Source organism: Cheilinus undulatus, linkage group 4 (assembly GCF_018320785.1).
Source record: "Cheilinus undulatus linkage group 4, ASM1832078v1, whole genome shotgun sequence".
NCBI classification, from domain to species: Eukaryota; Metazoa; Chordata; class Actinopteri; order Labriformes; family Labridae; genus Cheilinus; species Cheilinus undulatus.
Window position 1 is genome coordinate 17,355,385 of NC_054868.1, and position 15,098 is coordinate 17,370,482.

At 39.2% G+C, this 15,098-nt stretch overlaps 2 protein-coding genes across 2 annotated transcripts in view; both read right to left on the reverse strand.

Moving 5' to 3' along the window:
• The window catches only part of cnnm2b (cyclin and CBS domain divalent metal cation transport mediator 2b), a 95,777-nt gene extending 88,972 nt beyond the window's left edge, over positions 1-6,805 (reverse strand). The window contains exon 1 of the mRNA XM_041784217.1: positions 5,199-6,805. Coding sequence (XP_041640151.1) covers positions 5,199-6,696 — 1,498 coding nt within the window. The 5' untranslated portion in view covers positions 6,697-6,805. The remainder of the gene's footprint in view (positions 1-5,198) is intronic.
• A 936-nt stretch (positions 6,806-7,741) lies between these two features.
• as3mt (arsenite methyltransferase) lies at positions 7,742-14,554 on the reverse strand. Its single transcript, XM_041786378.1, has 11 exons — positions 14,359-14,554; positions 14,034-14,082; positions 13,663-13,790; positions 13,429-13,579; positions 13,067-13,203; positions 12,896-12,965; positions 12,641-12,722; positions 12,427-12,558; positions 9,614-9,753; positions 9,392-9,514; positions 7,742-8,491 (listed from the first exon to the last, which is right to left on the reverse strand). Exons 1-11 carry the CDS (start codon positions 14,373-14,375, stop codon positions 8,369-8,371), a joined length of 1,152 nt encoding a protein of 383 aa, XP_041642312.1. The 5' UTR covers positions 14,376-14,554; the 3' UTR covers positions 7,742-8,368.
• Between the last annotated feature and the right edge of the window lie 544 nt (positions 14,555-15,098).

Genomic DNA, 15,098 nt, shown 5'->3' on the forward strand with positions numbered 1-15,098 from the left:
TAGACTACGTGTGTCAGAGTAGTAAATATAGAGATAACTGCTTTATGACACATTCAATCCATTTTTGTTTAAAATCTAGCTATATGCAGTTAGTTGTTTTTAAAGAAAAAGAAAACTGTCAAGTCCTTTGCCTGGATTTCACAAAAAGTAGTGCAATAATGCTGGACGTTCAAGAGGCTAAAATAGACCCAAATACATGTTCCACTGTTCTGACTCACTCATTTCACATTGATTTAGGCATATGGCAAGATGTTTTTAATTCCATTAAAATTTTCTTAAAATATTCAAAAATATTTAAAAAGTAATAATTCAGTCTGAAGTAAAATATAACAATATACATTTTTAACTGTTTCTCAGCACTTAATTACTTTCTCCACTTTATCCAATCATTATTTTGTATTAGCCAAGCATTTATATAGAACGGCAAAGCTCGGCAGCTCTTCCAAGAGCAGTTACAGAACCCATGGATCATCGTCTGATAGATAGATGGAGTCTCTTTACATTTTCAGGGCTTCTGGTGTAGCACAGAAGTATTCTAGAAAACTGAGGGGACATTCAGTCCAAGACTTCCTTTTCTCTATCACTGCTCTTTGTTTACTGTCCAACTAACGGGAGAAGTGAGAGGTGAGTTGAGGTGGAGGATGGTTAGCTATGGCCAGATTATTACCTGCATTTATTGGCAGGCTTCCATAGAGATTAGCAAAAGCTAAATCTTCTTTATAAGATAGCTGATGGATGTTGGAATAGCATTGCTTCATTGGAGAGTGCCCTTTTAGCTCTCCACAAAGTGTTTTCCTGAAATCAATCCAAGCTGGCTGAAGCCCAGTAGGAAAATACTAGGACTACAATCAGATGGTCAGCATTGATGAGTCATAGGATGTGCTTGTAGATATTTTTAAATACTAAGCTTCGATGATTAAATTCAGTCACTTCTTTCCAATAGTGATACCAGAGTCACAATAGATTTGCTGATAAAATAATGTACTAAACTGTGGTTGCTGCATTTGTTTAGTGTGTTTGAGTTTAAGTTGAAGGTTATGTAATGACTGTGCAATCATTGCAATAACAGTATTCACAATAAGTGCATCAATGCCTTGCAAAAGTCTGAATTTATGCAGACATATTTTATCTAACTTGTAACGCTTTTTCCCTCAGCATTTGTACATTTTACTTTTTAGATGGAGGGCAGAATGCTTCAACACCATTTAGATGCAGTCAGATGAAGCTTAAGCTGACTCTCTGCATGCCTCTGATTGGCTGGTGCCAAATTAGAGGTGAGAAATGTTCTTTGAAATTGTTTTGGATTCAGGTGGGCCTTATTGTGTCTCAAAGGATAACAAATAGGCTGTTAACATTTATACTCAGGATTCATCTGCAAACTTTAATGCCTTAAAAATAATAATAATGATAATGCAAATTAACCATATGACCAAGTTTGACCAAAACTTCTTCCTGTAGTCCTCCAGCATGAATGTTTACATGCCTGGGGGTGAAGATGAGAAAGTGAAGAGTGATGAGTGATGAGACAGACCCAGGTCTGCTTTACTGAAAATTTGGATTTAAAAAGCTGAAGAATGGACATTTAGATAAAAAACAAAGTTATGTGATAGCTAACATCAACTCTGGATCATGCTGTGGTCGTCAGGCTACAGTGGTGGTGTGCAGCACACCTGGATTTGTCAACAAAATGACGACAACTAAGATCACTAATGCAATCTCCAAATGGGTCGCCAAAGACTGCAGACCCAGCAACATTGTTTAAAACGAGGGGAAGTGTTTGTCTGCTGATTAAGTTTCATGGATATTATTGCTCAGTGATTTAAGATACCGTAATTTACAAACCATCACAACTAAGCTGAGATGTTCAATTAAGTTTAAAAACTTTAGTGTAACATAATCATGCTTCTTTCATCTCAAACCTAAGTCCAAGTTAATGGTAGGGGTTTAAATGTAGGATTTATCATGATTAATCACAGTGTATTTGTGGAATTAACTTAATTATTGTTTTTAATAAATACCAGCACTAGTAACAAATAAAGAACAGTGGACTCGCATATAGTCTGGGGATGGACAATACAATTGGCATGATATCGGAAAGGGAAAATAATTTCTCACAAAGTTACTTATCAGTACCGGAATATATAGAAAGTTCTGCCAATATTTATCAGCTTTACATACTGGCAGAATGTGTGTATTTTGAAGCAGAATCAACACACCTACCTCAGAAGAAGTTTTTTTTCTCTATGATCTCCATTCCCTAGACTTTAAAGTTTTAGGTCTGAACTTCAACTTGTTTGAATTTCACACTTGAGAAGAATTTGCTTTTGTCTTATTTCAAGTTCTTTGTCATGACCGCAAACCGGCTGTTTAATTAGGAGAATTAATTTCAATAACAGGTCAGTTCTAGTAAAGAAGAGACTTGATGCTCTTCACAATTAAAAAGTTGTGTATATATCAGGATCAGCTAAAATGATTTTGGAAATATCAGTTTAAGGGATACTGGCCAGAATCCAATCTTGTTCATCCCTAATACAGTTTTAGTAAAAAGTAGATTTTAATTGTTATTTAACATGCTATATATATATCATTTCTGGAATACTGAAGAGTTATCCAACACCACATTTCTCTCATATTATGCCACATATGGTAAAAACTAGGGATGCACCATACTGGATATTTGCCATATTGGCCATTGTCTAATCTGTTCCACCAACAATACATTTCATATAGCTGACATCCCATTGGCATGTGTGGCATCGTGTACACGCATGTGAGCCTTTTACATTTTCTCTAGGAAGAAAACAACATAGAAATTGAATTCATGTATCATTTAGATAGATTTGATTTTACTTAGGCTAACAAATACAAAATAATAACCCCAGCATAAATTAAGGAAACAAGTAAACAAGAACGCAGTAAATAAAGGCTGTGGCACCGTTTTCTGGAGGAGATTAGTTTATGTTAAAACCACAGATGGTCATGTGATCCGCTGCAGTTATTTTTTATTATTATTATTATTATGTACATGAAATAAAAATCCATTAAAGATAAGGTTAAAAAATCTTTTTGATGTCAATAAGATATTTTTAAGGAAGGAAAACTGTATCTTCCAATAAATGTATTCTCAGATGAGACAAGGAAAAAAAATTAAAATTGGAAATCTGCCAATCAAATTATAATTAGTACGATTCTGATTTAATTACTACAAGAGCACAAAATAGTTTAAGAGATCAAAATTGTCATAGATTTAGCCTCTTGATTTTACTCTTCAAGAACACAAGATTGATGCATTAACTTCAAAACGTTCAAATTTTTCTCCCAGGAGAGTAGACCCCCCCTAGACAGTTCAGAGTCCTCCTCCACAGTCTCCTAAAATCCTTTGGGAAACACTGTAAGCCAATACCGATATCAGTACTGACAGATTAATGGAGTTCAGACCTAAAACTTCAGTTCTTGAAACACACAATGTAAAGATTGAGAATTAACAAATTTCAGTCCTTTAAGAAAACTTTAAAGATTAAGGAATGATGATGAGTGAAGAAAAAGACTTTAGCTAACAGGTGTATTGGTCCAGCCTAAAATGTAACAAATTAATTTGTTCATACAGCCAATATTTACTGCCTATTTAGGCACATTTTTAATCCCTAGTGTATAGCATCCCTCATCAAAATGTATCTATTCCAATCAGTTTTGTACTCCTACAAACTTTTGACTAGCAAGCCAAGAGAATGGAGTCAACTTGACTTTTAATCCTTAAGAAAGAACATCTCCTCTATCTCTTGTGCCCTCACTGTTGGCTTCTATCAGATCATATCACACATCAAGTGATATTAGAGAGTTACTCCGGTTTGATGATAATGTTATACTGTAAAAATGGAGTTGAACATGTCACAGTACTGCACTGTAACATTCACTATTGTCCTTACCCCTTCTGAAAATGACTCACAAGGGAATCATGGGGAATTGACGTTTTCTGCTGCAAGTGCATTTCTGTAAATAATCAAGTGTGATGAAAACAAACAAACAAACCCCCACAGCTAGTATATTATGTAATGCTAATTTGGCATGGAGAACTAAACCTAATTTCTGGTAATGGAGCTGAATGGTTTGTTCTGTTTTTACACCTAATTAATCCTCTTAAAGCAAAGTGAATATTCTCATTTGCACGCAATGCATCAATCGTGCTTTTCTCACATCTGATGAATCAGGTGTTGAACAGGTGCGTAATGTGTCACCAGGTTAAGCCTATAGCTGTCTTTGAGGACATTAAACTAGAACAAACTGGTGAGAAATCTTCAAACACTGCCAGGAATAACTTAGCCAGAGGCAACAACAGAGAGGGGGGGGTTGGCTATGCAAAATATCAGGTAAACCACGGGTGAGGTAAACATCTTTCACAAACACCATGCGCATAAACACACGCACACACAACACATGAGGGGCTCGAGGGTTTTAGAGGCTGTTATTCATTATCCACACGACTGCATTCCAGGGCTGGACAAAAGGAGTTATCGCCACCATCATTCAGAGGCAAGCACAAGAGAGGTAGAGAGGGATTTAAGCAGGTTCTCAAACAAGATGCCCCCACCTGATAACCTTAGCACCGCCGTTGCACCATTCCCAGAGAGAGTAAGAGGAGGAAAGTAAGACACAGAGAAGGAGGAGAGGGAGAGAGAAAGAAACTGTGTGAACATTAACAGTGAATGGAAGTGATGGAGGAAGATAAGGACACCTCCTCCTCCTCTCTGCAGGAAGTGACCAGTGAGGCTGCGTTAAGTTCACCTCACTACTGATGAGGCTGCTTCACTGCTTTGATAAGAAATTTACCAAAACAGCCCTCTTCCTCTTTTTCCATTACAACCTAAGGGAGGTGGTTCTAGTGATTGAATTCCAATCAGGTTTAAAGCACTTACTCACACACCTTGAGCTTTTTGACAAGCAGCAGAGGGATTAGATGCAGAGTGAAGGGACAAGCTGCAGCTTCCTCTATAACCTCTAATATACTATTACATAACTGCCTCATCACAGGGGGCAGAGTGGGCAGGTGAAGAGTCAACCTGCATGTGTCATGACCTTTGCCACTCATGAGTCAACAGGGATTCAACTAAAAAGGACTTTTATCTTTCAGGCATTAGTAAAAGTAAATGAATTATAAAGTGAATATTTGAGGCAAAAATGTTTTAAATGAGCTCTCTCACCTTTTTTAAACTCCTCCAGCATTGCATCCAGCTTTGTGTCATTGAACACAAAATGCAACGGGTGGCTGTAAAACTTTGTGATGGTTTTGAGTGGAGTGCAGTCATCCGGGTCCACAAACGCCAGATCCTTAACGAACAGCAGATCCACTATGTTGGACCTCTCGCCCTCGTAGACCGGGATGCGCGTGTAGCCGCTCTTCATGATCTCTGACATGGTGTTAAAGTCGAGGGTGGCATCCCCTGGTATCATGAAGCAATCTCTAAGTGGTGTCATCACGTCCTCCACGGTCTTAGTCCTGAGCTCCAGCGCGCCCTGGATGATGTTCAGCTCCTCCTTCACCAGGTCGTTGTAAGGGTCCGTAACGCGCAGCATCTCCAGAAGCTTCTCCCGGTTGTACACGGTTCCTATCTCCTGTCCCAGAAGGTAGTCCAGCAGCTTGCTCACCGGGTAGGATGCTGGGAAGGTGAGCAGCATGAAGAACTTAGTGAGAAATATGGTGTTTGCACCGACAGCGAGGCCGTGTCTGGAGCAAATGGCCTGTGGCACGATTTCTCCAAAAATCACTATTCCTATGGTGGACATGACCACCGCTATCAACCCGGAACCGGCGATATCATCCAGCAGAATAGTTAGCGTGGTGTTCACCAACACGTTCCCGAGCAAGAGCGAGCAAAGCAAGTAATTCCCTTGGCTCCTGACAGGCTCTATTTTTTTGGCGTAATTCTTCTCCCTTTCCGTGCCGCAGTTCTGCACTATCTGGAGCTCCATGGGGTCCAGAGCCATAAGCCCCAGGTTCAAGCCGCTGAACATACCCGACAAGCAAAGCAACATGGAGATGAAAATAACCTGGAGCCAGAAAGGCAGCAGAAACTTTTTCTCCTCCACCACTATCACTTTGGTGTCATCCCCGTCGTGGTAGATCCAGGTGTTCTCCGTCCATGGGTCATGCATCCCTGCAACGGCCGGTGTCGCGGTGGCGATGCAAAGGTAATAGGCTTTACTCCTCTCCGTCTTTCGCAGAGGTTTGACCTCAATTTCAACTATTCCGGACGTTTTACGGTTCAGAATTATGTTTGGTAATATAATTATATCCGAAGTCCTAATACCGCAGGGATGTAAGCCAGACGAGTCCTCTTGGCTCTGGTTATCCCCCGAGGAGCTGTCAAGGCTCCCCTCCGTCCGGCTCCGCTCATGTTCCGTGAAAGCAATTTTGGACCAGGTCTCGTTGTTGATGTTCTGCCCGTATACTCTTAATTTCACCCGAGACCGCTCACTCACCCGCAGGTACCCCCTATCCATAAAGGAAATGTCGTCCGTGTCCTCCAGTCGCAGCCCTATGATGACGGTCTCCTCGGACCCTTCCTTGCCACTTGTCGGGGTGACACAACAGCCAGTGACAGTTAAGAAAATCATGGCCAAAGCTCGGACCCGGTTAAGTGACGCCATTTTTGCAGCGGTGGGTTCTTGGGTTAACGGCTCTGCCATATTGATAACCATTGGCAACCAACCTCCTGAATGAAAAGGGCTTTTAAAAATCAGAGCCAGTCGGAGTCCGCCTTCATCTCCGCCGAGGGTTGCCGTGACTTGTGCATCAGGACCTGTTCGTTCCCACTACGTGTCCGACACTGATGACTCGCGAGCGCAGGCTTATGGGCCAACTCGTGCCTCCCCTGATGTCCCCAAGACAGGCGACGGCGGTGACCAATCAGAACGGGTCACTGGCTGGGAGGCGGGGCGTACGCAGCCTCCTTGGCGAATCACATTCCAAAACAAGTGCACCTCATGTCAAGAGACAGACAGGACTCTACTCGTGACTTTTTAACCACATTTTAATACAAATTTTAATACCAGATTTATTTTCGATAACGAAATATATTTTCTAAACAAAAAACGTATCAAGAGGGCTCATGGACATGTACTGAACATACAGCAATAAGAAATAAACCTTTTTTTCTTAGAAATATTCTAAACAATCTTCTTTATGAGTAACTTGTTTTTGGTGCATTGCAATCAAAGTTTTCATTTACAGATCTCTGATACTGACAACTGCTTCCAAAGTGATGTAGAGAATTGGAAAACTAGTTTTTCTTTTACTTCTTTTTAAAATAACATTCCTGAATGGAATCACTATGAACTTGTAACCTGGCATCAGGGCCCTTTGTAGGCTTTAAAAGCAATTTAACCTAAGAAGTTAGTTCTTATTCACACTGTTTTAACTCAAGAATTTTAAGGGGCCTGGAGAGTTCAAAAATATTTTTCACTTTTCAAGTACCTAAAGAGAAAAAAATGATTAAAATTAATTCATTATTTTGTGTAAAATTATGCTGTCATTTTAAGTTGATCTCAATGACTTCTCTCACAAAAACATGGGATGTTGTGACTGCCTTCTGGTCAAGTAGGCACAGAAATTATTACAGTACACCATTTACTCATCAGTAACCATTAGAAAGGCAAACCTTTTAATAACACGTGCATCCTCCTGTATTGAGGCACTGCATTTTTGTTGTTAAAAAAAGAAAGAAAAGAAAACAGAAACAATATATTTTCAAATAAAGGCATAGCTGTTTTATTTGCTAAATTTGTGGCTCTTTAAAAATAATTAGTACAAACATCAGTTAAAACACTGATTTTCATTAGAATGATGCTGCATAGCTCATAATAGTGCAAATCAATCAAATGCTGCATTACAAATCTAATATAATTACGATTATTACAACAGTAGGGTCATTTGTTAAGGCAACAACAGGAAACATCCTATTAAAGGTGTGAATGGGATCAGTCAAACTTTAGGTACATTATGGGAAAAAGACTGCCCTTTAGAGTGCATAACACAGTATCTTAAAATGTGTAAAACTGATCAATACTTCATATTTTAAATTTTGAGGGATTGCTGTCACGCCTTTATACAAAGTCGATACACTGTTTGATTTAGATTTAAAAAAAATTTTTAATACAGTTTAATGAAAAATGAGGTTTTACTTGGGACTGTGTGCATAAAATCTGCAAATCACAAGTTAATGAGTACCTACAGATTTATATATATCACCTAAAATGCTCAGACAGACATCACAATGACAAAGCACAAGGCATAATTAAGCCACTTGAGTTAATGATGTTTCGCATTCACTTTATGATGCAGGGCCTGAATATCACAGTGCTCCTCCAAACATCATTTGCAGCAGGAAGAAGACTTTGTGCTGCAGCAGGAAGTATTTGTGCTGCAGCTCCCCCCTGTGGCTGGACGCTGTTTCTCCAGCTGTGCGGCCAGCTCGAAAGGATCCACAACAGCGGCCTGTGTCACAAGTTTAACAAAGAAGTTTTTAGGGCTGTACAGCCAAAATGCATTTAATATTATCAGTGTGCAATGCCAAAGATGACTGTAAGGAATTTAAAAAGAATCGAGAGTGATACTCTAATATTTAATGTATAATATTCACATCATAATTCATCAGCAGAATTACAGTCACACAATTGGAGATTAATGCACACGGCTCTTTTAAAACACTGGTTGTTCATTAAATCACAATTTCACTGTAGCCGTACTATCATCAAGACCAAAGACTTTTTATTATCATTATCACTACCCACGCACCTTGATTGGAGAAAAGTATCTCAACATGATTTCACCTCTGAGGTTGAGTCCAGAGGTTAAACCAGGGAGTAGAATTTCAATCACTTCTATAATCTGAAAATTCAAAACAGCAGTCCCTACGCTGCCAATAAAACATAACATGCTGGTAAAATAATGAGTGTGATAAATAATTGTAAAGTAGTTGTTTTTAAATATGTGTATTTGTGCACAGAATGACCATGAGAACTGATAAGATGGCATTCCATTAGCTGAAAAGAGAACATTCCTTCCTGTTCAAGGTTCCCCAGCATGACTCCACAGTCTGGTTATGACTCCAAGACAGCTGCTTGACCTTGTGCGTGCGAATGTGTGCGTATGTATGTATTAGTGGGTATGTGACTGTGTGTGTGTATATAAGAACATAAGCATGCGTCCTTGTGCACGCATGCAGGCATGTGTGTGTAAGTGTGTATGTGGCTCTGTGCACAGTAGGGCTCCCTGGGTGTGTCGCACATTTGAAACTGACACCACAAACATACTGACCTCTAGCGATCATAACAAAAGAAGAAAAAAGAAGACGAAAAAGACTTCCACATCGAGGAATATAGTGGTGACACTAACCTTAATTTTGGCCACACAGGGTTCACAGGGGCTCTCGGGTGGCTTGAAAGTGAAGTCGTCCTTAAATCTGGAGCTGGTCAGGATTGTGGCCAGCTCTCCATCAACCTCCACCACTTCGCCCGCCTGTTAAACACACCCATAGATAATTCCATTTGCATGTAGTTTTCCAGCTTGTGTGCATAAATATTATTGAGCTGTTGTTGTTCTGCAGGATCTACAGACCTTGAACTTGTACTGACAGTCAAACTCAAAGATTTCCTCCACTCCTGTAATGTTCCCATTGTATATGACCTGACAGGACTTAGGGTTTCCTTTAGGGACCTTGAACAGGCGGTAGGTAGCAGAGACAAACTTGTAGTCACCTGTGTTGCAAGAACAAGTAAAAGAGAGCTGATAAATAAAGTGTAGTCAACCTGAAATACAACAATTCATACAGACTTGTAAGTTCATTCATATGTTAACAGCTGTCCCTTCAAATTTTTTAACAACAGTTTGTAAAAATGCAGTTTGACTACACTAAACATTAACCAGAACTGTGCACCACCAAATCAATATATGCCAGGCATGAGTGGCAATACAGTAACACCATATTCCAGGGTATTCAAACATCGCCATGGCATTGCTTTAATTACCATCATGAAGAGGGTGCTGTGTAAAGAGCAAATATTTATATTAAATGGCTGAACAGTTTGTGTCTGTTTCTAGCAGCAGCACCACTGAAAGTGTGTGAGGACATGATAAAAGTGATGACAGAACTATCAATGATGTCAGCTTAATTTTTAAAACAATGAACCAGCAATGGAATGGACTTGCTCATTTATATTTGTGCATTACAGCATGGCACCGCTACGGTATTCTGTAACACTACACTGTAAACTGTGCTTTGGGGAAAAATACAGTGATGGAAAATGATATCAAGTTTAATATTAACAACCATACATACTGCGTGCTGCAAGCAGCAACAACAAACACATTTATAAATACATTTAAGACTATCAAATGTTTTCAGAAACATTTAAATAAACGTTTACCACTTTTTATACAAAATGTAGATGAAGTTCATCAGTAGTTGTTGTTTGTTTGTAACTTTCTATAAGCTTCCTGTGCAGTGAAGTCAAGGCTAGATGGATCCTGTCCAATAATAGTTCCAGATTATTTCTCCTCACAGTGCCTCCTAATGAGGGGGGATAAGAGGGTGCATATTCGCCATTGAGCAGAGAGAAAGGAAGAGGGGGAAAAGAGACAAAATTTCATTTGATCCTCAATCCAACTGTTATCTCAGTTTACCTCTGAAGTGTGAAAACATTTCTGCAACCATCAATCACTTCCAGTGAAACTATGAGACAAACATCCTTAAGTTTTTTTTCTACCTTTAGTCTTGAAGCAAGGTTGGAAATGTACTTTTTCCCTCTCTGCCACTGTGGCTGGTGAATCAAAAAAGATAAAAATAAATCACCCAGCCACTTAATGGGCTCTATGCACGGCAGGGGGTGGCGTATTTCCGATGGAAAATAAGGACGCTTCACAACTTCCGCCCAATGATATGTGCTAGTCCAAAGCCGAATCTAAACCCTCCTATACTGCCTTTATTTGTCCGTTTTGTTGGTGTTTTTGTTTCGATTGTTGTTTGTGTTTACTCTACCATCATCAGTTGGCATCCAAACATGCTAAAATGATGTTTCAAAAACAGGGTAAAAAGCACCTCTGGACATCGTTGCTGTGTGCTGCAATGTACATCTTCAGCTAATTTAACTCGTCATTGACAGTCAGCTCAGGTAACTCATGCAAACAGCGAGTAAACCGCAACGAATTTGCCATCATACGCCTTTCTCTTCTCCCGACTGGAAGTGTGGGAGCGGTCTAATGCCAAATGCAGAAGCAGTTCATGCATAGAGCCCATATTAACTAGCAGCATAATGCAATTAGCCATAACATAATAATCAAAGACTTGCATCTTTCAAATTATAGGCTATTTAATGAAGGAAAATGTTTCAACTACTAAAGAAAATATTGACACATTTTCCATGCTATTTCCATGAGTCCCATTTTTAAAGACAGCAGGATGCTTTAGAAACTACTTAGGCATTTACAGGGCAAGAGCAGCTAGAGAACAGAGGTACCATTTTCTTTACAGGTTAACCGTCACAAAAATCACTGTTACATGACCTCCATTTCCCTGCACCAGTGGCCGGTAGGTTGAGCAAATTCTGAGACACGGCAAAAATATACCCACACTTGGGGAGCAGATGCTAATTTCCCACCTTGTCTTGAAGCAGTTGGTAAAAGAATTGAATACTGTGCACTCCTAATACATGCACTGAAAATTTTAAGTGTATTAAAACAATGTAACAGATACAGTATATACATGCAAAAAATGATACAAAAAAGGTTAATAAGCTACCTTACACTGGAAAAATTATTGCTTCTGAATAGCACATTTTTAGAGAGGCTCAGCCAAAATTCAAGCAGGAAGACTAATACTAATTAATTCATAGTATTTCCTATCTCACTCTTTCTCACACTCTGTTCCTTTATGCTCCTGTGATTAGCTGTTTTTGTTTGAGTACTAAAACAACCAAATCTAGCTATGACCTTTATCAACCAACCAATCATCGCTGCTGCTAAACTTCAAACTCTTCTATCAGTAGCTGGTCATGTTGAACTGCTGATCTCATTTTTGATGTATATTCACATACAGTTCTTTAAAACTTATCATGCAGCATTTTGTTGAAAAATAAAACTAGTTGGTACAACAGCTACTTTGACCATGGTAGCACATGCATGCCTGTGAGACATGAAGTTTCTGGATTATTCTGGGCTGAAGAAAATAGAAAGGATAGTTTAAAAGAAGGTTTGAAAATAAATAATGTTTTTAAAATCTGCAGTTTGGTCCAAAAAGATAAATTTCATCAATTTTTTTATTTTTTTGGCTTGCCACTGTCACCGACTCTGTCTTAACAGCAGAGCAAAAAAAAAAAACACATTTGTACAAGAACAATGTTGAAGTAAAGAATAAAGAAGGAAGAATAGCAAACCTAGAACATCTTGCAGTTCTTTGTTGTCGACAGTGATGACACTTCCTGAAACTAGACGTGGTGGACTAAAGCCAACCTCTTCAGCCAGCTGAAGCAGATCTTTCCACCAGAGAGCTCCGCCCAAACACTCACCTGCCATTATAAAATATTTAGTTATATTCTTTTGGCACATGACCAAGGGCTTTTATTGCAGTAGGTTATTAATTTGACCAACCCCACAAGACTTTGTGATTTTTAATCTCGTCTGTTAGTCTTCCACTGCTGTAGACATCACTGAAGTACAGCTCACCGCCATCCTAAAGATATACAGTTAGACAGTGGCTCGGGGGAATATCCATGCAAACTTAACAGGTTTATAGGTTTTATGAATAATGAAGCAGCTCTACCTTTTAACAAAGTGTAACTGCCATGTTTCATGAGATTTTATTTAAAGTGAAGGTCAAATAAAGAACAAGATAAGGCAGCGTACCTTGAGCACACTGTAGGCTTCAGCCAGGACTCTTCTCTTGTCTGGAGAGAGGTTCACCACACAGTTGGAACTAAAGCAGAAAATTTAAATTTAACAAATGTTCTTTGTTACAATTACAGAGTATATCAAACCGTATTTTAGAACAAAATGGAGACAAGAAAGGCCTCTTACATAACGATATCAAATGAGTTCTTTTCTATTCCTGCCTCTGTTAGGGCCTCGATGTAGCCCTGAACAAAACTGATGTTGGGCGTCTTGTAGCCAAATTCTTTGGTATGATAGTCCACATATGCCCGAGCCACTTCAAGCTAGAAAAGAACATAGACTAGTATGAAGTCTCTCCACTGAGTAAAGATTTTTATTGAACGATTGAGTGAGGCCATGTCCAAACTACACCATTTGGGTGCATATGAAGCTGAATCAGACCTGTTTAAATATCAGTCTTATTAGTAAATACAAGCATATATTGGGGGAAATGGTCTCTTAAAAAACTTTACCCTTGAGGTTATCACTTTAAAACTATCATACACTACCTGGTCCTCTGTCATGTCAATGCCAATGACTTGACCCTTCTCACCAACCAGATCACTCAGCATGTAGCAATCCCTCCCACTTCCACTGCCCAGGTCCAGTATCCTGCAGCCCTCCAGGCACTCTGGCACCACCAGACCACAGCCATAGTACCTGAGGACAAACCAGGTTTAACTGCAGATACAAGAAATCAAGGTGCAGTAATACCTGAAGCAAAAACAGAGATTGTAACAAACCTGGCAGTGACTTCAGGGTGCACTTTCTTTAAAGCCTGGCGGATGAAGGGGGGAATGGGCTTGGATGGAGCCACACAGGCATTGGTCTTCAGGTCTGAAGAGCTTTTCAGCACCTTGCCATAATAATCCTTTTGGAGTGTTGCAAGTAACAATCATCATACAACAGTATGTCATTATCAATAGACTATAAGTGGCCTAAATATTATTGAAACACAGCTGAGAACAGGCCACTTAAAGCTGTAATAACATTTTGGTCGTTTTATTCACTCTATCGGTATAAAACCATACATTTTGTTGTAAATAAAAAATTCACATTAAGTGTTTCAGCTAAGCTAACCACTCTAACATTTATAGCGTTGTTGATATATTACCTTGACATCAACGTGAATGGCGTCATCGGTGAAGCCTTTGGCACACGCGCTTGAAAAAAATGGCATATGTTATAATCCGTCCTTACGCCAAATATCAGTACATTTATGTAGCAGTCACTGTTTGCTAGCTGGCTCAGGTGAATTAAAAATGCCAAGTCAATATCAACTCCTAAACTCCATCAACGTGACTACGGAACATTTACAGTCTAAAAATAAAGTTATTGTTATATGGTTGCTCAAATGTCCTATACGTCTTATTACTAGCGTACAATAATAATGCTTAAAGCCGATTAAGGCAACAACGCATCTTTCAAGAGTTTCGTACCTTTTGTCGTCGGACATTATCTCTAGAGCAAAGTCCACTTCTGCTTTCCAACAGCCCTCTCTGCAGTTCTTTGCTCTCTGTTAAGTGTCCGGTTTACTTCCCGGTCAGCAGCCCTCTGGTACCGCTGCGGGTTTGATACGTTTTATAATGTTCACATCTAACCATTGGTGTGAACCATGATACAGTTTCTTCTTCTTCGCCTTCTCTCATGTTTTACCACAGTTTGCGTCGTTGGCGATGCATTACTGCCATCTCATGGAGGCAGATATCTCCTACAGTGATTTTCTTGTCAGACATTGGTTCCCTAGCTCACTTCACTCCTACACCTTCAGCTGCTCTTGGCCCTGACGCATGCTTTGCCTAAATTTACATAATAAACAAATACATTTTCTGTTATCCCTGGTGCCTTACAATGTTCCCAGGCTCCAACTGATGCGTCCCCTAAACGTGAAGGGTCCTTATGTTACTGAGTTATTTGCCTGGTAATTTTGACTCCTTCATTTATCTCTAAACCAATGATAATTTGGCAGTACAATTTTAGTCTTACTCTTTTGAATGAAATGGTAATTAGTTGTAGTTACATTATAGTTATTTTCACTTTTTAGAGTGTAATGTAAAAATGTTGTCAAAAGGCACTTAAAAAATCAGTATAGTTTTAGTCAGAAAAGTGATTACATTTTAGTCTGTAATTTTACTCAAAGCAATTACTTTTGAACTAATCTAATTAGCTAAACAGTAAA

Excerpts from the sequence above, each read along its gene's own strand:
- as3mt (XM_041786378.1), bottom strand. Across the intron at positions 12,966-13,066 it reads AACTCATTTGATATCGTTAT|TTCCAACTGTGTGGTGAACC; the intron begins GTAAGAGGCCTT and ends TTTCTGCTTTAG. Across the intron at positions 9,754-12,426 it reads AGAACTGCAAGATGTTCTAG|GTGACTACAAGTTTGTCTCT; the intron begins GTTTGCTATTCT and ends CTTGCAACACAG.